Genomic DNA, 25,763 nt, shown 5'->3' with positions numbered 1-25,763 from the left:
TTTCTGCACGTTCCACATTTGCGAATCAGTCTAAATGAAATGATGTTAATCAGAAGACTCATTTCAAAAAGTAAGTAAACAACTCACACACTTAGATACAACCATTATGTTACACCAAAATAAGACTTAAAGAGGTCATCAGATGCCCATTTTACACAAGTTGATATGATTCTTTAGGGTCTAAATGAAATGTCTATAATATACTTTGGTTAAAAATTTTCAATGGTAGTTGCCAAAATCAGCTCTGCAAAAATCATCTCATTCCGGTCGAGGCTGCTTTAAATGCAAATGAGCTCTGCTCGCCCCGCCCCTCTCTTCTCTCTGCGGAGTGACGAGCCTGTTTACTTTAGCCGCATTTAGCCACTGAACTTGCTAAGAAGCACGTTTATTAGGAAAGGCGATCGCAAAGATTCATTAAAAAAAAAAAAAAAAAAAAAAAAAAACCTTATACTCACTTCTGCTGTAAGTGAAGCTGAATCACGAATGATTTGCGCGAACATAGACGGATATGTAGATTGGGAGGCGCATTCCCGTTACAAACAAATGTAATCCACTGCATCTTCAGTGGCTCAGATGTCGGGAGTAAATGACGACCACTATGTTCATTATTACATCCAGCAACACAATACCTCAATCGCTCAATTCTTGTCTAACTTACATCCCTGCTCCGCCATCAAAACATGGAGGTCGGACTGTTACAACTGATCTTAGGTAAGAGCTCATGTCAATCAACTATCGTGGAAGTGGCCTCTGTCGGTATGACGCCACAACAACAGACGTCTGAGAATGGCTCGATTTGAAAAAGGCAATATTATTTTTACAGATTAATTAAAAACCACTGCATGGATTTTTTATTAATATAGGGTAGATGTATTTACTGTCCTTTGATGACTGATGATCTAAAAAATTCAAGTTGACAAATAAAATGTATTGTTTAAATTGTTACTGCCTTGAGTTATTATTTTGGAATATAAATGTAAAATGCTCAAAAACATTAACTTCAGATTCATACTTGGCTTTAATAAATAGAATATTGAATATTACATTGTTAATGAAAAATGTAACTGGGACATGAATTTATTTTACCCTTGAGTACTTTCGGGGAATTACACCAGTCAAAGGTTTTTGAACGGTAAGATTTTTAATGTTTTTAAAGAAGTCTCGTCTGCTCACCAATCCTGCATTTATTTGATTGAAAGTTTGAATTTTTTTGTTTTTTAATTTTCACTATTTAAAATAACTGTTTTCTATTTGAATATATTTTAAAATGTTATTTTTGTGATTCCAAAGCTGATTTTTTAGCATCATTATTCCAGTCACATGATCATTCAGAAATCATTCTAATATTCTGATTGGCTGCTCAAAAAAACATTATTAGAATGAAATCAGCTGATTAGAATTTTTTCAGGTTTCTTTGATCAATAGAAAGTTCAGAAGAACAGCATTTCTGAAATAGAAATCTTTTGTAACATTATAAATGTTTTTCCCCATCACTTCTGATCAATTTAAAGCATCCTTGCTAAATAAAAGTATTTATTTCTATAATTTTCTTACCAAAAAAAAAAAAAAATTATAATAACCCCAAGCTTTTGAATGGTATAGTGTAATAGTGTATAATGTTACAAAATCTTTTATTTCAGATAAATGCTGATCTTTGGATGTTTCTGTTCACGTAAGAATCCTGAAAAAAAAAAAAAAAAAAAAAAAAAGCTGTTTTAAATATTGATGATAATAATAATAATAATAATAATAATAATAATAATAATAATAATAATACAATTTCTTGAACAGCAAATCAGAATATTAGAATGATTTCTGAAGGACCATGTGTAGTAATGATGCTGAAAATTTAGCTTTGATCAGAGGAATAATTAAATTTTAAAATATATTCAAGTAGAAAGCAGTTACTTTAAATAAAACTAAAAAAAAAAAATTCACAAAATTACTGCTTTTGCCATATTTTGGATTAGATAAATGCAGCCTTGGTGAGCAAAAGAGGCTTCTTCTAAAAAAAAAAAAAAAAATTGTTCAAAAACTTTTGACTGGTAGCGTAGGTACTTGTAATATTACACAAAAGGCATATAGAGATTTATACAAACTATAACATGTCAAACGAATCTTCCTACAATGCATACTAGAACACTGGTTAAACCAGTCCACAACGAAGTACGGGTTTGTCTCGTCAATTGTCATTCACTGCTTTAGGTCCAGTACACTGTACAACAGATTGCAGCTGTAAAAAGTATTAGCAACGGAAAAATAATTTCTAGTCAGACTACATAGTACAAGTTCAGCGGTTTCAAACACTGGTGTGTCAGCATACCATAGCCATCTACACACTGGAATTCTACCTGCGGGACGGGTCAGATTAGTTTGATCTGGTTTAAACTATGAGACTGGAAGACATAAAGAGGAGGGGAAAAAATAAAGAGCAGAGCCGGTCGATAAAACTTTCCACTGCCCAGATCATGAGTAGAATGCTGCAGGGAAATCCATTTATTATCATGAAAGCTGTTGCTGAGGCAAAGTGGAGCAAAACAGAGGAGAACCGCTTGTGTGTGTGTGTGTGTGAGAGATGCATCTGCTGATGACTTAAAGCATCTTGGAACGGCTCCATCATCAGTTCCTATCATAGGCCTAAGCTTCCCGGACATTACCCATCATGCAACGCTGGATGTGAACGCTCCCCATAATCAATACCAGAGATAAGCAGCTCCAATATTAAAGTGCAGACTGTGTTATCGTCACTACTGATGCACAAGGTTATTCAACCACTATAATTAGCAATTAACTTCCTTCAGAGAACTGTGTGAAAACACAAAAAGCATTGTGCCTCAGTATGCACAATCAACACTATATTGTTAAAAATCAACACAGATTACCATTTGACTTCCGTAATATGAGCAGGACATTCAGCTGCAAAAAATGAAGGGTGGTAATCAATTGGATCACAAAAAAAACAGGCTTTGCCACAATGGAGCCAGACTGAATGAGTTTGCGAAAACAATGCTAGTTGGTTAACATTATCAATCATTATCAGTGCACGTTATTTCAGTCTGATTCAAGCTTACAAATAAAAAACATTCTCTCTGGAATAGCTTACCGAATGAATCATTCACAACAGAACCAGAAACGCGCATTACTGAAGTTAGCAGGGTCACTTTTGATTTCATGTTGACTTACATTTAACAAAATGGGGGAAAGCCATAAAAAGGCTTTTTTTTTTTGTAAACTCTGGTGTCAAGATAATTAAACACATGTAGTTCAAATCATGCACATGTGCACAAAGCCACTCCTGTCACTGTGTAACAACATCTCCACCCTTCCGTTTGCCTTCACAGCTTGTCCTTAGTGAATTATCTGCATTCTGTTCCACAGAGAACAAGGTGAAAAGGACTGTTTTCCACAGTTAAGACAACATGAAGCACAACTGCAGAGTTTTATGGCTGGCTATGAAAAGGCTTAGCTCTGTGTTCGTAAAATCAATAGAGCTGCTTCATTGGTCTGGCTGGTCTCTAGGTGGAGGCTGGTGGGGGCAGGGAGGCCTGACAATTATCGTTACTAATAGTGCTTGGCGCAAACATCCGGTATGCCACCGGAAAGGATAATGAGGGAAGAAAAAACACGGATGATGATTAAAAACAACATATAGATTCACTGTGACAATTTTGACTCTGACGCAAAAACAAGAGAAGTATTTTCCTACTTGTTATTTCTAAGAACATAAACACTAAATGATATACGGCTGAAGACAAGTTTACAGACACCTTGCAGAATCTGCAAAATGTTAATTATTTTAGCAAAATAAGAGGGCTCATACAAAATGTATGTTCTCTTTAATTTAGTACTCACCTGAATAAGATATTTCACATAAAAGACGTTTACATGTAGTTCACAAGAGAAAATAACAGAATACTTTACAAAAATTTGAATTTGAAAGTTTGAAATTTAAAAAAAATAATAAAATAAAATAACTATAACTATTTAAAATAACTGTTTTCTATTTTAATATATTTTAAAATGTAATTTATTTTTGTGATTTCAAAGCTGTTTTTTTAGCATCATTACTCCAGTCACATGATCATTCAGAAATCATTCTAATATTCTGATTATTAGAATGAAATCAGCTGATTAGAATTTTTTCAGGTTTCTTTGATCAATAGAAATTTTAGAAGAACAGCATTTCTGAAATAGAAATCTTTTGTGACATTATAAAATGTTTTTTTCTCTGTCACTTTTGATCAATTTAAAGCATCCTTGCTAAATAAAAGTATTTATTTCTATAATTTTCTTACCAAAAAAAAAAAAAAAAAAAAAAAAAAAAATTATAATGACTCCAAGCTTTTGAATGGTATAGTGTAATAGGTTCAACATATAGATTCATTGTGACAATTTTGACTCTGACGCAAAAACAAGATAAATATTTTCCTACTTGTTACTTCTAGGAACATAAACATTAAATGATATACGGTTGAGGACAAGTTTACACACACCTTGCAGAATCTGCAAAATGTTAATTATTTTAGCAAAATAAGAGGGATCATACAAAATATATGTTCTCTTTAATTTAGTACTCACCTGAATAAGATATTTCACATAAAAGACGTTTACATGTTCACAAGAGAAAATAACAGAATAATTTACAAAAATGACTTGACAAAAATATACATTCGATTCTAAAAGTGTTGTTGATCCACAGCTTTTTTTTTTTTTTTTTTTTTGTGATAGCCATTCATGCGTTCCTTGTTTGTCCTGAACAATTAAACTTCCCGCCGTTCTTCAGAAAAGTCCTTCAAGTCTCACAAATTTGGTTTTTCAGCATTTTTGTGTATTTGAACCTTTTCCAGCAATGACTGTATGATTTTGTGATCCATTTTTCACACTGAGGACAAATGAGGGACTCATATGCAACTATTACAGAAGGTTCAAACGTTCAATGATCCTTTCAGAAGAAAACATGATGCATTAAAGGAGAAGTCCACTTCCAAAACAAAGTTTCACATATAATGTACTTACCCCCAAGATGTTTATGTCTTTCTTTCGTAAAGAAATTATGTTTTTTGGGGAAGCATTTCAGCATTTTTCTCCATATAATGGACTGATATGGTGCCTCAATTTTGAACTTTCAAAATGCATTTCGACTTCAAACAATCCCAAATGCGGTTGTAAACAATCCCAGCCAAGAAAGAAGCGTCTTATTTAGCAGATCGTGTATTTTCATAAAAATAATACAACTTTTATACTTTTTAATGCCAAACACTCGTCTTGTCTTACTCTGCCTGGACTGTTTTTTTCCAGTTCCTGACAGTTAGGGTATGTCGAAAAACTCCCATCTCATGTTCTCCCTCAACTTCAAAATCGTCCTATATTGCCGTTTTACCTTTTTTGTTAAGGGTGTTTGATCTTCTTTGCATGTTCACGTTGCAAAGACTGGGTCGGTACTTCTGCAGCGATGTAGGATGATTTTGAAATGATCTTTGAAGTTGAGGGAGAAAATACGATTGGAGTTTTTCGACATACCCTAACTGTCTTGAGCCAGAATACACAGAGTTCACGGAGAGATAGGTAAGACGAGCGTTTTAGATTAAAAAGTATTTAAATGTTGTATTTTTTAATGAAAATAACCAATCGTTTTGCTAGAGAAGACCCTTCTACCTCGGCTGGCATCGTTTACAACCACATTTGGGATCATTTGAAGACGCATTTAAACTGCATTTTGGAAGTTCAAACTCGGGGCACCATATCAGTCCATTATATGGAGAATGTTGAAATGTTTTCCTCAAAAAACAATTTCTTTATGACTGAAGAAAGACAGACACGAACATCTTGGATGACAAGGGGGTGAGTACATTATATCTGAATCTTTGTTTTGGAAGTAGACTTCTCCTTTAATCTCCAGGGGGGTGAAAACTTTTAAACAGAATGATGTTCACATTTTCTTTTCTTTTCTTTTTGCCTAAATATCATATTTTTTTAAATTTAGTACTGCACTTCTGAAGCTACAGAAGATACTTACATGTTTCCCAGAAAACAAAAGTTACATTTACCCTGATCTTTAAATTCAAAAAGTTCTTAATGCTCTTAATGCATCATTTTTCCTTCTGAAGCATCAGTGAGCATTTGAACCTTCTGTAGTAGTTGCATATGCATATGAAAGGGTTCAAAAACACAAAAAAAGCTGAAGAACCAAAGAATTTGTGGGACCTGAAGGATTTTTCTGAAAAACAGCAGGCAGTTTAATTGTTCAGGACAAACAAGGGACTCATGAACAACTATCACTAAACAAAAAACAAAACAAAAAAACAGCTGTGGATCATTCAAACTTTTGAATGGGTTCATTTTTATAAATTTAACTGTTTTCTCTTGTGAACTATATGTAAACATCATTCAGGTCAGTACTAAAAAAATAAAATGAATTTTGTATGTTCTCTCTTATTTTGGTAGAATAATTAACATTTTGCAGATTCAAGGTCCATGTAAACTTTTGACTTCAACTGTATGTATGTATGTGTCTATGCATGTCAAACCAAAAAGTAGGTCAAACTGTTAAGGAATGAATGGTCCTGGAAGCCTAAGGAACAACATTTAACATGCAAATAATCACCTCTTTCATTTGAATTTTGCATTGCAAAACTTGAATATGATATTAAAATAGCATGCAACAGCGCTAACAACGTGGGGAAAGAATAGCGAGCAAACAAATAAACTGAAGTCTTACAGTAGCTATTCTTTCTGATAAAGGAATCTCAAAAAAGCAAGTACAATACAGGTGTAGGTAAAGTATAACGTGCAAAAAAAGTACAAATAGCCTATCAGTGTGACACTGCTGAAATATAAGTTGTAATGACATTTTCACACCTGAAAACTACATGCACAGCTTCTGTTAACTCTTCATAAAGAGTTTGCCAATTTAAGAGCAAGTGAATCACGAAGCAAATGAATTATGCATCACTGCCAAAAAAAAAAAAAAAGCGGCATTCTAATCCCTCACAGAGATAAATTTGCCACAGCTCCAAATTTGCACTCAAATTGCACAGGGACAAAAAAATCCAAAAGAATAAACACTCTTTTATCAAGACCCCTGCAGAAGGACAGCAACAAACGGCAGCCCTCTCACACGAACCACAAACACCAAGTCATACACTAGAAACTTCCTCAGCAACAGCATGAGTAACTATCCACCATACAATGTATAGACATTTAACCGCTGAGCAACAATGTCATAAATCAAACATACAGGACAAAGATAGAGTGAAACCTGATCCATGCATTTCTAAAGTGAAAGAATGAGTGGGTGAACATAATCAAAAGAATCTCATGACCGTCAACACATACAGTGCTACTAGGATAACAGTTCCAATCCTGTGGAACCATTTTAAAGAGAAGATGAAGCATGTTAAAGTTGAAGGGTTTAAGTCTGCATCACTAACATACCAAACACAACTGCCTGTTTTCAAACAGGTTTCCTGAACTTTGTCTGGTGTTGGTCGACACTGCTGTTTTGATAGTGTCACAGTATAATACTTTCCAGGAATTCAGTCTGCAAATTCTTCGGTCTTAAAGAAATTAAGGTTTTTGAGGAAAACATTCCAGGATTTTTCTTTATATAGTGGACTTCAATGGGGATCAGCAGGTTAAAGGTCCAAATTAAAGCTTTAATGTGGCATGTAACATGATCCCAGCCAAGAAATAAAAGTCTTGTCTATCGAAATGATTGGTCATTTTCATTTAAAAAAAACTGAAAAATTATATACTATTTAACCACAAATGCTGGTCTTGTACTAGCTCAACTTCACGCATTACGTAGGTAAAATAACGATGTCAGATGATTTTGAAGTTGGAGGAGAAAAGGAGAGAGTTTTTCCACCTTAGCTAGTGCAAGATGAGCATTTGTAGTAAAAAGTCTAGAAATTGTAAAAAAAAAAAAAAAAAAAAATGTTTTTTTTTTTTTTTAAGAAAATGGCCAATCGTTTAGCTAGATAAGACCTGGAAATTTTTCTTCAAATACCTTTCTTTGCAACTGAAGAGAGAAAGAGATCTTTAATGCCATGGGAGTGAGTAAATCACCAGGAAATTTTCTTTTTCAAAATAAATCAACAAAACTTAGAGAACTGCCTTGGCAACAAATAGAAACGAATACATACTAAAATTATTAAAACTAAAACTGTAAAATAAATTACATTTTTATAAAATATTTAATAAAAACTAATAAAAAACTAATAAAATGAAAGCACATTACAACTTCTAAAGGGAATGAAAATAAATAAAAGCTAACTCAATATACTAATAAATACTATTACAGATTTTTTAAAAAAATAATACCAATATAACTACCTTGTTTTAATTACACTGAATTCCATGCTACACCTTTAAGATGAAGATATCAGGCCAATAGTAAGTGGTTCTTCCTTTTAGCCAATGGTGGATCGACAAACCCTTGGCTATAGTGAGTGCAGGTTCAGCACTATTTTTTATGGTCTACTTTGACACACACACACACACAGCAGATTTTCATGACATTTTCAGCCTACACAGTCAATTCACTATTCTAAAACTGATATCCAAAGAGGGAACAAACACAAATGCAATGCAACTTGCATAATCTTGTTTACACATACAGCCAAAAATTAAAATACAAGTACAGAGGCTTTCAGCAAACAAAGACACACAAGGAGAGTAAGGGAAGGGGAGGTGGGATATATTCTCTTCAAATAATGCAAAGTTCAGCCCTACTCATCAGTCTTGAGCTTGTAACTCAGCCAGAAATAAACTGTCCAGACACAGGCCCCATGGACACAGAGGTGTACGAGGACAAAATAGTGAACATTCAGCAATACTCAAATAATTCCACATAAAGTCAAAATAGCTGGAAGCAATGCGTTTCCATAAACACTGTCTGTCTCGTCTGGAATATCATGCTCTGTATTAAATAAAATATAAAGTGCACATAAAAATCAATGTGCACTACTGGCACTAAAGATCCTGTAAGGCCTTTATAAATAACCATGGGTCACAGGCAAAATCCAAGTACAAACTGGAGAGAGAAAAAAAAACAAAAAAACATCCCAGTTCATTTATTAGCTTGTCATGTAATAAACCATCTGGAATCACACTTTTGCACTCATCCCAGTTTCTACGTTAATATGTCTGCCTCAGGAGGACTAATTATCAGTAACAGCGTGCATGGCGTGCAGTGAAACCCTACAGGAGCCACGGAGTAGCTCCATACATGACTGAGAGTTTCTGACTGAGGACTGGGAATCGTTTCCTGTTCGCCGATGAACAGGCCTAATGGAGGATCCTAGATATGGGCAGGGCACAACACTTGAGTCTCAGGAAACACCGACCACAGACGTCATAAGTCCGCACAAGGGAGCTTATATGCAATATGCAGCACATTCAGCTTTATCAACATGGACAGCAATCTGCTATTGTAAATATGCGTTTCATTAACAAAGATGACACAGCTCTTTCCCAACCATCAACAGGCAAATAATCTCTTACAGTTTGAAAATTTGCCATTATTCTGCTACTGATCTGTTTAATAAAACCCTATTTTTGTAGCAAAAAAAAAGAAAAAAAAGAAAAAGAAAAAGAGTGTTTTTAGATTTGTTCTTCTGGAGAACTGATTATGACTGTCACATGTTAATTATGACTGGTATATAGTGATGGTAAGTCTGACTCATTCCCCTAAATTGGTTCATTTGAACACTTTGATTCAAAGAATCGATTCAAAAAAAAAACTACGACTTATGACTACAATTTTTCACATGCTCCCTGACATCATGGCATGTCATATTACGTTATATAGGGTGTTTTCTCGATGCTTCATCAATCGGCCATATTGGCGGCACTGATCATATACAATGCTACTGAACCGAATTCAACTTGCATATTTTGTTGATTATCGCTGCTGAAAATGGTCAGTTATCATGTTTTGGGCTGTACTAATCGGTCGGACTGGAAAAAAACATTTGGAGTACTGTAGACTGCCAAAAGTTACAATAAATCAAGGAGACGATTGAAAAAAAAAAAAAAAAAAAAAAAAAAAAAACTGTCTGAGGCATTTGTGGGTGGCCAAACTGAACCAGAATTTCCAGGGTAAGAATCTTGACAACATTCATGTTTGTTCTATTCATTTCCAGCCAGGTAGGTGAAATAACAGGCTAATATTTTAATTAATACATCTCATACGTATCTTTACCACCTACTAACTTTAGCTTGTCAAAAACGTACTGCTTACCAAGTCGTTCTCTATATGATTTAGCAGCTTCCACACGTTTTTTCCAATGGTTTAGACAGCATAAATGAGCAGAATAACGTATTCAGTAGTGCATTAACCATGCAATCCGTGCTGTTGTTTACATCCGAGTATCGCCAATATGGCCGCGCATCCGGGTAACTGACCAAATCGTGACATAACTGCAATCTTAGTGAAATTTAGTACGTTTTATCAGCACACACACTTGCGAAAATTAAAGTAACATTATCCCAAGTTCTCGGTTTAAATATTACGAGAGTTGTTCAACTCAAGAACAGCTGAGAGCGATTCAGTTTGCGAACGAATCATTTTGTGAACCGCTCCAAACAGTTCACTGAAAAGATCTGATTTAAAAGAACGATTCATTCGATTCGTGGAATCGGACTCTCATATGAAAACACTCCCATGGCGTACAGTAACCAGTTTCACCAGGCGTATCTGAGAGATGTTTTTATTGTTACATTTATTATCTTTGTGATGTGGCTGTAATATGTGTTGCCCGCTCATTAAAGATAATATTTCATTCTCGCAATGGCATGAAACAAAGCCCGTCTACAACGCAAATTCTCCACTGTCAGAAACGAAAAGCTCCGGTGGTTTAGTCGCGTCTCTAGCAGTGTAGATGAAGTCTAATAATCACCAATGACATGCACTTACTCGAAGGCGAAGAACAGAGAGCAGGTTCCAATGATGAGAAATAAGGTCAGGTAAAATACTCCTTTCTGCCGAGCCATCATAACCCGTCCATCGCAGCAGAACGTGTTTTTCCCAGGTAATTTCTCCCATTTTCGAGTCACCTTCCGTGTTATCATCACCGCCGACATGGTAGCGAAGGTACAAGCAGATTGTCTTTTGTCAACCTAACCTGTAATAAACCACAGCCGTGCTCACTTAATGATTAACCTGAGATTAACGAACGATTAACGCGTTATCAGCAATAAAAAACACAGGAGATTCTTTGCAGAAATGCAATTCTTCGTTCACGTGGATGATTTGTTTGTATGCTTCTTCCCGTGTTTCCTCACGGATCTTCAGTGTTTCTTAATATCATCAGTCTGTCGCTCTACATATCTGCTTTTCTGTACTTAAATCCATGGTTGAAGTCCCAATCAAATACCAAAAAGCAAAATCCTCATCCAAAAGCGAAGATTTCCCATTCTGGCACAATCTGAAACCGTCTCCGTTCTAATTTAAACAAAAAATTCGGATTCAAAAGCGTAGCTGGCCTGAAATAAACGTGTAAATGCTAAAATCACATCTGGAGTGTGAGTGGACCTTGACCGACTGACATTTATGTCATTGGTTAGGCTGGTTAAAAGCGTTTATCCCGAAAGGATCCTTCATTGAATTTCTCTTAAAATGGTACGGAATAAATTCGAGTAAAGCCTTTGTGATCTATGCCGATTATACAGCAATTATTTGGGTAATATGTAAGGTAATCTTTCCTCCAATTTCGCGTTGTAGGATGCAAGCAGGGCTGGCTTCTCTTCGGGAGCAGGAAACACGCCTAGATTGAAATGTCTCTTCTTAAAGGGCCAGTGCCTCACTGTACAGGGAACAAAGGAATTTTGTCTTCTAATACTAATATCCAACCCATCATTAAGGCAGACACTCAAAATGCCTGAGCCTTTTAGGCGAATGTGATATTCTCAGCATGTTGAAAGGATACTTCATGCAAGTCTATTAGATTTTAGGCCTATTCCAGCTATACTTATTGCATTAGCAATTTGATTTTTACACTGCCTTTTGTTGTTATACACGTTCTTTTTAATGTTAATAGTGTGCTTTTAAATGGTTTGATAAGAAACAGCATTTCATTTTTCTTCCTGCCTTTCAAAGAAAAATATAAAACCTATTTTGACTCATTAATAGCGTATTTCTGGGTGCCACTTCTTTATTTTCTTTCTTTCTTTGCTTTCGCTTATCTATGTTTTGTGTTCCCTAAATATTTGGTGCCGTATTCAGGAAATGAGATGTCAGCTGAGAATCAAAAGATGCTTTATTCAGTTTTATATGCGCCAGCGACAATTGTGTTAGTATTTTATCTCTTCGGATCTTTCCTGTGTAATCTTGTAGATATGTAAAATGCTGTAAATGTATATTCAGCTTTAAAGCTTAGCTCATGAGAGATGTAGTTCATCCAGTTTATGAGTAGGAGTTCATTAGAAACGGTGGGCAGGAAATATGAGGTATAGCAAAGATTATTTCTATAAATAGAAAAGCTATTAATTAGCATGAAGTGAAAGAGAAAGATTCTTTCTGTCTTCATATAAAGCAACAAGAGGTGACAGGTTTGGTGACAATACAAGAACGACATTAAGCAAGTGGCAGACTTGTGCTTCCTTTACAAATTACACAAGCCCTCTATTTTGAACAAAGGCGGCAAGGAAAATATATTTTGTCAGAGCACATGGCTCATTTAAAAAAACTGTCAGTGGAGAAAGATGTTTTTTGGAAGCAGATGGTGTAGATATTAATGGCATCTGCTATCAGGGGCTAATGCAGGAGTCTTGCTAACCAGTCAAATCATCTTGACCCCTCAGCATGACCTCTGCTGGTAGATTCTGTAACTGCACCATCTGGTTTCAAAAAGTATCTTTCTCCATTGATGATCTTTTAAAATGAGCTACATATGATTCGTACCAGTGTTGGGGGTAACGCTTTACAAGACTACCTTTTCAACTAACTAGTAAAGTAATGCATTACTTTTAAATTTACAAGAAAATATCAGTTACGTTTAAAAAAAAATGTTTTCCAATTTATTGACTGACAGCTCTCCTGTCCCCATGTAAAGAGAACTCAGGAGTAAATAACACAAACATCCTTTATGTATTTAATCCCATTTTATTAACCAATGTCTTTAATTTAAACATACAAATAAGCAAAATTACTTTAAATAAACTAACATTTGTGCTCTTTTTTTTTTTTATTGCTGAAGAGTGTTGAACTTTCTTCTTCTGCGTTCTACTGTGAATTTACTTTTCCTTCTACCTGAGGCTTATTTATTTCACTTTTGGTGTAAAAGTGCTTTTAAAATAGAAAATAGAACTTTTTGTATTTAAAACAAACATGCAAGCCCTGCCCAGATTTGAAAAATAATGTATTATTTTACATAAGTAATGTACATAAGTAATGTAACACATGGATTTCTACAAAAAGTAATTAGTTACTTCTTTAGGGAGTAACGCAATATTGTAATGCATTACGTTTAAAAAAAAAACTTTCCCCAACACTGTGTATGGTTAAAAAATAAATAAATGTTTATAATTATAAAGTATCTCTGTGTCCTCATGACTTTTTTGAGTGGCTCCACAAACATTAGCCCAACTATTTTTATTTCAATTCAGTAATTGAGGTTTTAATATGCTTAATTTCAACACTTAAAATTATTATCATTATAGTCTTGAATGTCTCTTAAAAAATAATGAAGAAATAATATATATATTATATACATGTTATACATTTTAACATGGGTTACATTTTATTTGTCTATTTATTTTTCAATTTGAGAAGTATTTTATTAATGTATATTATTTTACTCTTACATTTAACTACAGTTGTAAACGAAGTAAATGAACAGTCTATTTATTTGTTAGTTTTTATTTTTGAATTAATAAATTAATGTATTTCTTCGTACGTGAGTTACGTGAAAACAGGAATGCATGTTGTTTATTTACTTTATTTGATCAAATCAAATCTTGGTTTTTGTCATTCTCTCGTCCTTTTATCTTTTAGATTTTTTCTTATAAAAATGTGTTTTTTTGTAAATACATATTTTGTGTGTTAACATAAATGTTAACAATCTGAAAAAACTTTTAAAACACAAATCATTTCCGCTTTTGCCTACTTAAAGGAAATCGTTATTTTTGTAGTTTTCCTCACTGCGTTCATCACAGCGAGACTACACAAACGAACCACATTTCCCACAATGCCTTTCGCGTGTATTTAACATCCGCTTAAACATCCTTGTTCTAGTTGCCAGTACTAGCGCTGGCCTGCAACCAGCTTGTTTACCTTATTCCGTCCAAATGAAGTAGATGAATGGCAGGTGAAACTGACTCCAGAACAGATACTACGTGTTTTATTGTTTTCCGGTTATGTGTGCGGAAATGAATACGATGGTGTAACATCTAAATCTGAGCACCATTCTGCGTTATTAAAAGGTATGAGATTATAACTAACTAATTATTGGAACGTGTAGTTTTAGTCAACTGTTTATTGTGTTCTTTCAGTCAGATGTAGCCGGTTGTGTTGTCAAAGTTAGCTTTTATCCTTCTGAGTAGCAAGTACAACAAACCTGACTAGCTGCTTTTGTGAAATAGCTTTGGAGCAAGAAAAGTGTAATGTTATCGCAACGTACAACGCATATCATTATATTCTCTATAGGATTTTTGTTGCTGAACAAATGTCATTTAGTCACGAACTGCCAATACATTTTGTTCTAATCATAATCTTTTTACAGGGTAAAGGTCTGACATTATGTCTGAGGGCAGTTCATTTATGAAAGGCATGATCCTAGGAGGGATATTCTGCCTGGTGATATCTTTGTTCGAGACTTTTAATTCAGGAACCCACTCAGAAGGTCACGAGCATCTCCACCACCATCTGAAACCTCTCAGCAAAGATGAGCTACAGAAGTTATCACTGTCTCAGATGTCTGACTTGGCCCTGCAGGTTCAAGTGTACTGTCTTATCATGGTTACTCCCAGGCTCTTGCTCCACTGGGCGACCGCCAACGACACATGGAGCAAACACTGCGACAAATCTGTATTCTACACATCCGAATCGTCCAAAGCTCTAGAGGCGTTTGACCTACAAGAGCAGGATGAGTGGGTTAGGATTCGCAAAGCCATCAAACACGCCTATGAGAATGCTGGAGACCTGCGCTGGTTCTTTTTGGCCCGGCCCACCACGTTCGCGATTATAGAGAACCTCAAGTATTTGGTGTTGGATAAAGATCCAAGCCAGCCGTTTTACATCGGCCACACAGAAAAGTCCGGAGAGCTGGATTATGTAGAGTATGACAGCGGGATCGTGCTGAGCTATGAAGCTATGAGAAGGCTGATAGAGATGTTCAAAGATGAGGACAAATGTCCAGAGCGAGGACATGCCTTGTGGAAGATGCCTGAAGAAAAGCAGCTCGCCACTTGTCTGAAATACAGCGGCGTGTTCGCTGAAAATGGAGAGGATGCGCAAGGGAAAAGCCTTTTTAATAAGAAGAGCGTCAGCACCTTGATTTCCGACAGCATGGGCCAAAACCCAGCCGACGTTGTGGAGGCCTGTTGTTCTGACATGGCCATTACATTCGGTGGCATGAATCCAAGCCAGATACAGGTTTTGATGTACGGCGTCTACAGGCTCAGGCCATACGGACACGATTTTCAAGATTCATTGACATTTCTGCCTCCTAAAGACTCTGATAATGATTGATTGACTTTCTGGGTTCAGTATTGGAACTGTTACTGTCACTCACAGAATTGAGATTGAGTTGATCATAATTGGGTGCAGGGCTGAATTAGCTGTGATGTGCAGTACTTCTATTTCTATTTCTGTGTGCTTGGAAAGTCGGTGTGGGTTGTAAGTTGAGGGGGTTACACTATGCTTTCCCATACAAATGCATTCAGTCAAAAGGATAATTGTTTGCATATAAGGTAATCATGCTGGGCCAATATTAGAAATTTTGTGCACTTGATGGTATTTTGAATAAAAAACACACTAGATTTATGAATGGCACACATGGATCAGATATGCAATATGATGCAAAATTAAAAGTCGAATAAAGTATATAATGCTCAGTGTATACTTTAAATGATCCATTTGATGATAACTACAGTTGAAGTCAAAAGTTTACATGCACCTTGCAGAATCTGCAAAATTTTAATTATTTTACTAAAATAAGAGGGATCATACAAAATGTTATTTTTTATTTAGTACTGACCTGAGTAAGATATTTCACATAAAATATATTTATATATAGTCCATATAGACTACAAACACTTGATTCTTAATACTGTGTTGTTACCTGAATGATCCACAGCTGTGATTTTTTTTGTTTAGTGATAGTTGTTCATGAGTCCCTTGTTTGTCCTGAACAGTTAAACTGTCTGCTGTTCTTCAGAAAAATCCTATAGGTCCCACAAATTCTTTGGTTTTTCAGCATTTTTGTGTATTTGTACCCTTACCAACAATGACTGTCTGATTTTGAGATCCATCTTTTCACACTTAGGACAACTGAGGGACTCATATGCAACTATTACAGAAGGTTCAAATGCTCACTGATGCTTCAGAAGGAAAAACGATGCATTGAGAGCCAGGGGGTGAAAACTTTTGAACAGAAAGAGAATGTGTACATTTTTCTTATTTTGCCTAAACATTGTATTTTTTCATGTTGTACTGCCATTCAGAAGCTACAGAAGATACTTACATGTTTCCCAGAAATCAAAATAACTTGAATTTACCCTGATCCCCCCCAATCAGTCACTGTTGGAAAGGGTTATGTGAAATACCTTATTCAGGTCAGTACTAAACAAAAAATAACATGCATTTTGTATGATCCCTTGTATTTTGCGGATTGTGCAAGGTGTATGTAATCTTTTGACTTCAACTGTATATTTATTTGCCTGTGTTTTGGTTATTCTTTAATTTTTCCTTTCTTTTTTATTTGGGACTGGTAGGGATGAAAATGAAGAACCTTATGATGATTTTAATAAAATGTTATACAGAGGGGAACGGATATTTTCATGGCCTCTTTACAGTATATGGAAAAGAAAATACTCTGTATTACCCTTAAAATATCTGAAGTCAAATTAATGTGGTTTACACTTGTAATACACTTGAAATTGTAAAATTACTTTGCGCATAGAAAATTGTCTATTTATTTACGTATTGAAATATTGTTTCTGTAATTCAATGTACTTCATTATACACTGGTTTGTGATTTTTTTATTTTTTTTTTCTTTAATAGTTTTTATTCAGTAAACATCATGATGCTTGGTCTCACCTTTAAGTAATAGTAAAGGTTACAAATTAAAGAGTGAGTACAGTGCAGTGAATACATGAATAGGTGCATAAATTCTTTTCATTTCTATGGATACGTGATCTTTCAACAGACTGGCAGGCTGGTATTATCTAGTTTAATAAATAATAATGAAAATACTGTCTCTTATCTTGTTTGGGTTTGATGACTAAGGTTTGACATTAAGGTGAGCTGATCCCACTTCAAACCCCTGATCAAACATCAAATGTGTGATTGTCAGTGATTTAATGAAAATAAGACTGATTCAGTTAGCTTCGGGCTGACTTGCAAGCAATGATATGACATTTTTACGTGAAGGATCCTTTCACCAATCATAATAAATAACATTTTCTTTAGTTTTTCTTGTTTTTCAGTCCTCTTTTACTCATTGCATTGTCATTTAAATCCACTTTTCCTATGTTATTTTAAGCTTTTTATTTTTCACTCATCTTGTTTGATCCTCTTTATTTCTTGAAGAGCTCTTTTTGATCGTTTTTATCATTTCCTGATCTTGTTTTAATTACACTTTTCTCTATCTTTATTTTTTTTTCTGCTTCTCAGTGTCCTTTGTCGCTGATTTTTGATATTCCGATTTTTTCAGTTTTTCCTCTTTTAGTCATTTCTTAATTGTCCTCTAGTCTCTTTTTGAGCTGATCCATTTCTGTCCCATATTTGGTTCTTAATTTCTTAATTTGAGCCTCGATTTTTCTCTCCCACTCTTTAATTGACATTTCCAGGTCTTGGTTGATACTATTAAAAACCAGGTGTCTGTTTTCACAGAATTTGATCACCCTGTTGAGGTTTGCAGTCGCTGCACTTCGCAAAATCTTCTATGGATTCAGTATCAAGATAATGTCCTCTAGTGAACAGAGCGATGCTGAACTGTGCAGCTTTTGGACCAAACATCTCCTCTATCAAACCTAAAACGATCACGTCTTCCTCTGTAAATATTTTCACATTAACCACTATAATGAATGCATGGGGTCCAGGAGCTGACAGTGTAATACATTTTACAATTTCTTCCTTTATGTCTGCATTTGACAGTTTGGTGTGATAGAGACCTGGAGTATCAACTCAGATCAGTTTCTGCCCCTACTGATATGCCACTTAATTTATTAAAGGCAGCTTCTACTTCCCCTGCTATTGTATTTTTATCTTCACTCAATGCAACTTCTCAGCAGAGATGGCAAAAGTACACACATCCTTCACTCAAGTAGAATTACAGATACTCATGTTTAAAAATACTCTGTTAAAAGTAGAAATACTGACTACACTTTTTTACTTAAGTTAAAGTAAAGAAGTATGAGCGCTGACATGTACTTAAGTAAAAAGTACCCATTACTACTACCTGTTTTAGTGTGAAGCTGGTAACTGGACCTCACGTCATATTGACATTAATACAAAATAACTTACATTTAAAATTTGTTAGCTAACGAATGTATTAAGGCTGAACAACCACCATGTAGAACAGGACAGGACTGGGACAAAATTTCAGGCCGGGAAATCTCACGCTCATCAAGGCCATAACATACACCCACAACAAATTCTGAAACTATGGACAACCCTTTTTTTTTTGTATGGCCATCACATTTAAATAAATGTATAAAACTAAAGGCTTGGGCCGTGCAAAATAAGAAAAAGGCTCTCTCTTGAACTTCATTTTTTCTTTTCAGTCCCTTCATTTTCCATGTTATCTCTCTGCATCTCACTTTGTGTTTGCTTTTTTCACTAATTTTCTTGTAGCTGTCACTTTTCCCATCAGCCATTTATTGTTATGAGCAGAACTGTCTCTACCTTGTTACAAAACAACCACCTCATTATATTTGCAGTAACAATTTTCAAGAGATTTTCAGTGTGGTTTAGATCAGAACTATGGGCTGGCCATTTTTTTTATTTTAGTGTTCTTAGCTGCAAGAAACTGCTTTACCTGTTTTGTAGTGTGACGAGAACATTGTCTTGCATGAAAATTGCAGGCTGATTGGGAGATGCTTGCAGGGAAGGAACTGCATGTTGCTGATAAACATTTGCACTCACCTGCCATGTATAAGAGGCTCAACTCGTGCTGCAGAAAACATCCTCCAAACCATGACACTTCCTCCTCTACCTTTTACTGACTTGTTTAAGCACTTGGGCTTCAGTCTTTCCTCAATCTGACATCGAACAAAATGTTTCCCATCAGACCCAAATAAATTGAAATCTCGCTGTCATCACTGAAATGAACTTTGGACCAGTTCTCCTCTCTCCACACAACAAACTTTCTGCTGATGAGAGGCTTAGTCACCGCAGTGCACGCTTTCAGTACGACTTCTCTTAAGACAGATCCTTACCCTATTCAGCACTTAACTGGTGAGCAATTCCAGCTGCAGTGTTGAACCCATTCCCCATTGAGAGTCTGTGCATTATTCCGTCCTCTCATGCATTTGTCTTACTCGGACAACCAGTCTTTTTGGGGGACTTGAATGAATTAGTGTCATTGTATATGAGTTAAAAATGTGAGTGCTGCCACTTAAATAGGATTTGACATATAATAAAGGAAATTAGCATCAGGTGCCATATTAACACCAATATCTTATCAGCAAGTATTCCCTAATTTTGATCAGTTATTTTTCAAATATGTCATTTAAGTTTTTTATACTGTGCTTCGGAATACATTTATGAAATATGCTTAATAAACTGCCTGTGTACTCCTGTTAAGATAACTTCAAATAGGACTAAGCAGTGACCTTGAAATGTAGAAAACTGTAGGTTGTTCTCCAATTTTGATCTAAACTGTTTATACAAACACCGTTGTTTAAACAGGCTTAAATCTGACATGATACAATTCAGCTCTCACTGCAGCAAGAGACCATTTCAGTTTGGAATGACTTGAATGCAGGTTTTATTTGTGCATTAAAATGGGGTCGCTTTCAAAGCTTTCGGCATGGTACACAGTTGAGTCCATTCATGTAAACAGTAGACGGGCAGCCTGGTGATAACGGGTCCACACGATTCCACCACATCCTCTCTTCTGTCATTACTTATACGTCTTCATGTGCCACAGTCCATCATTCAGATAGTGAACGTTCTCGATTCCAATTCCCTTGTTTACTTTCTCTCTGTTCAGTGAAGTGAGACAAGAAAATACTTTCAAATGAAATCCAAATAGTTTTTAGTCCAAACCGAATAAACTGTATAATTGATGGTGACTGATTAATATAGATGTAATGGTAACACTTTACAACTTGAACAAACAAAAAACAATACATTACACTATTTATTAATCTTTGTTAATGTTAGTTAATAAAAATACATTTATTCATTGTTTGTTCATGTTAGTTCACAGTGCATAAACAAATGTTAGCAAACACAATTTGTGATTTTGATAATTTTGACTAATAATTCCACTATTCACTTAAAAAAAAAAAAAAAAAAAGTGTTTTTTTTTGTTTTTTTTTTTTAAATGCCAAATGGTTATTCAAAGTGCCAGAGATGCATAAAAACACTTACATGTCGTCTGCAGACATCTTCATGACTCCCACACAGAGTGCGTGCTGCTTCCCTTCTGCCATTATGGCCTGAAAACAAATACTTAAGGACAACAACCTGTGATATGCAACACACAACAATCAAAACTATTACGTGTGAAGTGATGTTATCGTTAACTGAAACTATTAAAAGTTGTTTCCAGCAATTTAAATAAAGCTGAAATAAAATAAAATATAAATATGTGACCCTGGACCACAAAACCAGTCATAAGGGTAAATTTAAAAAAAAAAAAAAACATTTTTTTTTACATAATCTTAAAGCTGAATAACTAAACTTTCCATTAATGTATGGTTTGTTAGGATGGAACAATATTTGGCTGAAATAAAACTCTTTGAATATCTGAATTCAGAGGGTGCAAAAAAATCAAAATATTGAGAAAATCGCCTTTAAATCTGTCCAAATGAAGTTCTTAGCAATGCATATTACTAATAAAAAATAAAGGAAATATGCGAAATATCTTTAAGAAACTTGATATCCTAATGATTTTTGTCATAAAAGAAAAATCAATAATTTTGACCAATACAATTTTTGCCTATTGCTACAAATATATCTATTTAAGACTGGTTTTGTGGTTCAGAGTCACATATTAGTATGCCGCCTAGGCAACTACCGAAAATAAATGAGCTTAAGTTGAAGCAAAAACTGCTAAAACTAAAACTGAAACAAAATTTGAAATTACAGTGGGTACGGAAAGTATTCAGACCCCCTTAAATTTTTCACTCTTTGTTATAATGCAGCTATTTGCTAAAATCATTTAAGTTCATTTTTTTTCCTCATTAATGTACACACAGCACCCCATATTGACAGAAAAACACAGAATTGTTGACATTTTTGCAGATTTATTAAAAAAGAAAAGCTGAAATATCACATGGTCCTAAGTATTCAGACCCTTTGCTGTGACACTCATATATTTAACTCAGGTGCTGTCCATTTCTTCTGATCTCCTTGAGATGGTTCTACACCTTCATTTGAGTCCAACTGTGTTTGATTATACTGATTGGACTTGATTAGGAAAGCCACACACCTGTCTATATAAGACCTTACAGCTCACAGTGCTTGTCAGAGCAAATGAGAATCATGAGGTCAAAGGAACTGCCTGAAGAGCTCAGAGACAGAATTGTGGCAAGGCACAGATCTGGCCAAGGTTACAAAAAATTTTCTGCTGCACTTAATGTTCCTAAGAGCACAGTGGCCTCCATAATCCTTAAATGGAAGACGTTTGGGACGACCAGAACCCTTCCTAGAGCTGGCCGTCCGGCCAAACTGAGCTATCTGGGGAGAAGAGCCTTGGTGAGAGAGGTAAAGAAGAACCCAAAGATATCTGTGGCTGAGCTCCAGAGATGCAGTCGGGAGATGGGAGAAAGTTGTAGAAAGTCAACCATCACTGCAGCCCTCCACCAGTCAGGGCTTTATGGCAGAGTGGCCCGACGGAAGCCTCTCCTCAGTGCAAGACACATGAAAGCCTGCATGGAGTTTGCTAAAAAACACCTGAAGGACTCCAAGATGGTGAGAAATAAGATCTTTGGTCTGATGAGACCAAGATAGAACTTTTTGGCCTTAATTCTAAGCGGTATGTGTAGAGAAAACCAGGCACTGCTCATCACCTGTTCAATACAGTCCCAACAGTGAAGCATGGTGGTGGCAGCATCATGCTGTGGGGGTGTTTTTCAGCTGCAGGGACAGGACGACTGGCTGCAATCGAGGGAAAGATGAACGCGGCCAAGTACAGGGATATCCTGGACGAAAACCTTCTCCAGAGTGCTCAGGACCTCAGACTGGGCCGAAGGTTTACCTTCCAACAAGACAATGACCCTAAGCACACAGCTAAAATAACGAAGGAGTGGCTTCACAACAACTCCGTGACTGTTCTTGAATGGCCCAGCCAGAGCCCTGACTTAAACCCAATTGAGCATCTCTGGAGAGACCTAAAAATGGCTGTCCACCAACGTTTACCATCCAACCTGACAGAACTGGAGAGGATCTGCAAAGAGGAATGGCAGAGGTCCAGGTGTGAAAAACTTATTGCATCTTTCCCAAAAAGACTCATGGCTGTATTAGATCAAAAGGGTGCTTCTACTAAATACTGAGCAAAGGGTCTGAATACTTAGGACCATGTGATATTTCAGTTTTTCTTTTTTAATAAATCTGCAAAAATGTCAACAATTCTGTATTTTTCTGTCAATATGGGGTGCTGTGTGTACATTAATGAGGAAAAAAAAAATGAACTTAAATGATTTTAGCAAATGGCTGCAATATAACAAAGAGTGAAAAATTTAAGGGGGTCTGAATACTTTCCGTACCCACTGTAAATGGAAATATGAAAAAATAAAAAAAAATTGGTCAAAAGCAGAACATAACAGAACTATTCAAAATAAAACAAAATATAATTAAAAGTATTAATAAATTCTATAATAATATATAAATAATACTACAATATCACTGATGCCCTTACAAAATGTATGCTAAATACAATTTTTCATTAAAAAATGTATACATTTTTCTTTGTATGATGAACAGAACAATAATAATAATTATATATATTTTTATATCACAATAGTCGTATGACATTTTTGTGTCCTTTTTGGAACTGACAAAAGTGAATTAATTCTTTACATTGAAACATTAGGATTTCTTTGTCAAGTGCTGAAAAATATTTTAGAAAATATTTTGAAAATTACTAAATATAAATACAATAGCTGGAAAGATACAACTACTGTGTCTGATTCAGCAGGGTAGAGTTTGGCTCCTGGTGATGTGAGGCCTGGGCACATGATATTGGCTCCACTCAGAACAAATTTGATGGCTCCTTTATCTACTTGTTGGTGTGGCAGAATGAAGGGATCTGGAAAACAGACACATGAATACCAGGCATTAGTCTAACTCAAGGAATACGAAGTGTAACTTATGTAATATAAGCAACCTTCTGGCACCAGGCGGCCCTTACATTTGTGTAGAAGTCTGAGGGTGGGATAGAAGGGTCCCTCTCTCTGTCTGAAGAAGAGCAGCTCTCCATTTACCGTAAGAATTTCAATATGCTCATGACTGGAAACATAAACAAGAAATCACAAATGAGTTAGTCGTTCAGTACTGCATTTCAATAACACTGTTTTTCTATATCATGCAGCTCTTACCATCTCACAATTTTGACAGGGTCCTTTTTGGGCATTATCTGGTTGAGCCAGTCATCGATGTTAGGAAACTGATCTAACAGCTGATTCTTTATACCCTTAATAACAGATGTCTTCAGCTGAATACAGTTAGAAACATTCTCCTTTTCATCAAACCTATGAAGACAGAAAGAATGGAATTGCCAAATGTAATATCTAATACCTGCAGACAACACAGGATCAGGTCTGACTAACATATTAGTGTTTTATGTCAAAATATAGCAATTGGTCTAGTATAAAGGTCTGATATAACATAATTGTTAATAAATAATAAAATAATAAAAAAACGATCATGTTTTGGTCCTTAAATGTTTAATGTAAACATCCTTTACAATCACAGTCTTTTTGCAGTTTGCATATTATCTGTTCAAGTTATTAATATAAGTAGTATCTTAGCAAAACTACGTTTACAAACGCTAAAAAACATAGTAATACCGTTCGATCATTTCCAGTGACCCATAAAAGTCTGCTGTGACAGAGCAAGTTAGCAGTGTAGCTAAACATGTTGCTCTCTCGGTTACAGAATTAAGGACACATATTAAATTACAACACAATATAAAACTGGTAAGCGTATACATGCAACATTCTTGTCTATCCCTACGAAAATGGCAACGCTACTGAGTTAATGAAACACTACATTATTATAACAATGCTAAGTTGTGTTAGCTACTGTTTATAAGGTTGACAACGGCTCAAGCTTACTTTTTAAACATCCTTGCAGGTCGTTATCGGTCACTCTTGTCCTCTTATCTGTGTGAGCTTGCAGTTCGTAACCGTTACGTTTTTTGAACCAAACAAATTTAAACTTAACATTCAGTAGAAGATTTAATGAACTATCTCCACGCTTCACGTCAGCCGCAGATGATTCCTTTCTCTACATACGACATTTACGACAGTGGTAAACATTTTACGGCAGGGGATGATGCTATGTACTTTTTTATTGCAAATTGTACACATCATAAGGTACATCCACCATAAATAATAATAAATATAAATAATTATAATTAGACTGGCAACATTAATAGCAACAATGAAAGGGGAAAAAAAACAAAAGGAGCAAAAATCCGATAAAAACGACAAAGAAATGATGCTATGTAACGTTATATTGCAATACATCTGTTAAACTTTAGTGATATGGTTTATGATAAAGTAAAAGTGAGTAAAAAATTTAACCAATGGCAGCATATTAAGACAATTGTTTATTACAATTTCTCCAGAAATGTTTAAATATGGCAATAATTAATTATTTAATTAAATATGCACCAATCGGCATTCATTTCTAGAGCAAAAACTAAAAAATTAGATAAAGTGATTTTGCTGACATATGAGTTATAGCTTTTAGATCTCTTTATATCACTCCATCGTCAAATAATGTCAACAGCCAAAGGGAAAAATGTTCATTATGTTTTTAGGAATAAAATGCTACACACATTTGATGAATGATATATTAACAACCCCCTGTGTATAAAAAATAATAATAGTAATAATAATAAAATAAAAATAACATTTAAGAATACAAATAGTATGGAAGCCCATTTCTGCCACGTAAAAAAAAAAAAAAAAAAAAAAAAAAAAAAAAATCATGCCTTGAAAAGTCACAATTATGACAAACTTAAGTCATAATTATGAGATAAAGTGTAAATTATGAAGTTGAAATTTAAAAGTTGAAGTTTAAAAGTTGAAATTATGAGATAAAATGCCGAAATTATGATTTTAAAAATTGAAATTACAAGATTAAGAAGTCAAAATTATGACTTAAATCAAATTATGAGATAAAAGTCTAAATTAGGACAAG

At 35.0% G+C, this 25,763-nt stretch overlaps 3 protein-coding genes across 3 annotated transcripts in view; 1 reads left to right on the top strand and 2 right to left on the bottom strand.

The window, feature by feature from the left end:
* zdhhc9 (zinc finger DHHC-type palmitoyltransferase 9) overlaps positions 1 to 11,775 on the bottom strand; it is a 32,443-nt gene extending 20,668 nt beyond the window's left edge. Inside the window, exon 1 of the mRNA XM_051127258.1 lies at positions 10,919 to 11,775. Coding sequence (XP_050983215.1) covers positions 10,919 to 11,085 — 167 coding nt within the window. The 5' untranslated portion in view covers positions 11,086 to 11,775. The remainder of the gene's footprint in view (positions 1 to 10,918) is intronic.
* A 2,458-nt stretch (positions 11,776 to 14,233) lies between these two features.
* Positions 14,234 to 16,726, top strand: c1galt1c1 (C1GALT1-specific chaperone 1). The gene is made up of 2 exons (XM_051127265.1): positions 14,234 to 14,424; positions 14,724 to 16,726. Exon 2 carries the CDS (start codon positions 14,741 to 14,743, stop codon positions 15,689 to 15,691), a length of 951 nt encoding a protein of 316 aa, XP_050983222.1. The 5' UTR covers positions 14,234 to 14,424; positions 14,724 to 14,740; the 3' UTR covers positions 15,692 to 16,726.
* Positions 16,727 to 20,137: 3,411 nt separating this feature from the next.
* Positions 20,138 to 24,861, bottom strand: mcts1 (MCTS1 re-initiation and release factor). The gene is made up of 6 exons (XM_051127267.1): positions 24,671 to 24,861; positions 23,933 to 24,085; positions 23,746 to 23,843; positions 23,510 to 23,643; positions 20,763 to 20,830; positions 20,138 to 20,371 (listed from the first exon to the last, which is right to left on the bottom strand). Exons 1-6 carry the CDS (start codon positions 24,679 to 24,681, stop codon positions 20,290 to 20,292), a joined length of 546 nt encoding a protein of 181 aa, XP_050983224.1. The 5' UTR covers positions 24,682 to 24,861; the 3' UTR covers positions 20,138 to 20,289.
* Between the last annotated feature and the right edge of the window lie 902 nt (positions 24,862 to 25,763).

Source organism: Labeo rohita, chromosome 14 (genome assembly GCF_022985175.1).
Source record: "Labeo rohita strain BAU-BD-2019 chromosome 14, IGBB_LRoh.1.0, whole genome shotgun sequence".
NCBI lineage: Eukaryota > Metazoa > Chordata > Actinopteri > Cypriniformes > Cyprinidae > Labeo > Labeo rohita.
This window is presented reverse-complemented; position numbering and strand designations above follow the sequence as displayed.

What these genes read in the sequence shown, in the direction of transcription:
- mcts1 (XM_051127267.1), bottom strand. An exon ending in CCTGTCAAAATTGTGAGATG is followed by an intron (nt 23,844 to 23,932) that starts GTAAGAGCTGCA and finishes TTATGTTTCCAG; the next exon opens with TCATGAGCATATTGAAATTC. An exon ending in CCTCAGACTTCTACACAAAT is followed by an intron (nt 23,644 to 23,745) that starts GTAAGGGCCGCC and finishes TCTGTTTTCCAG; the next exon opens with ATCCCTTCATTCTGCCACAC.
- c1galt1c1 (XM_051127265.1), top strand. Translation starts at nt 14,741, where the DNA reads ATGTCTGAGGGCAGTTCATTTATGAAAGGCATGATCCTAGGAGGGATA.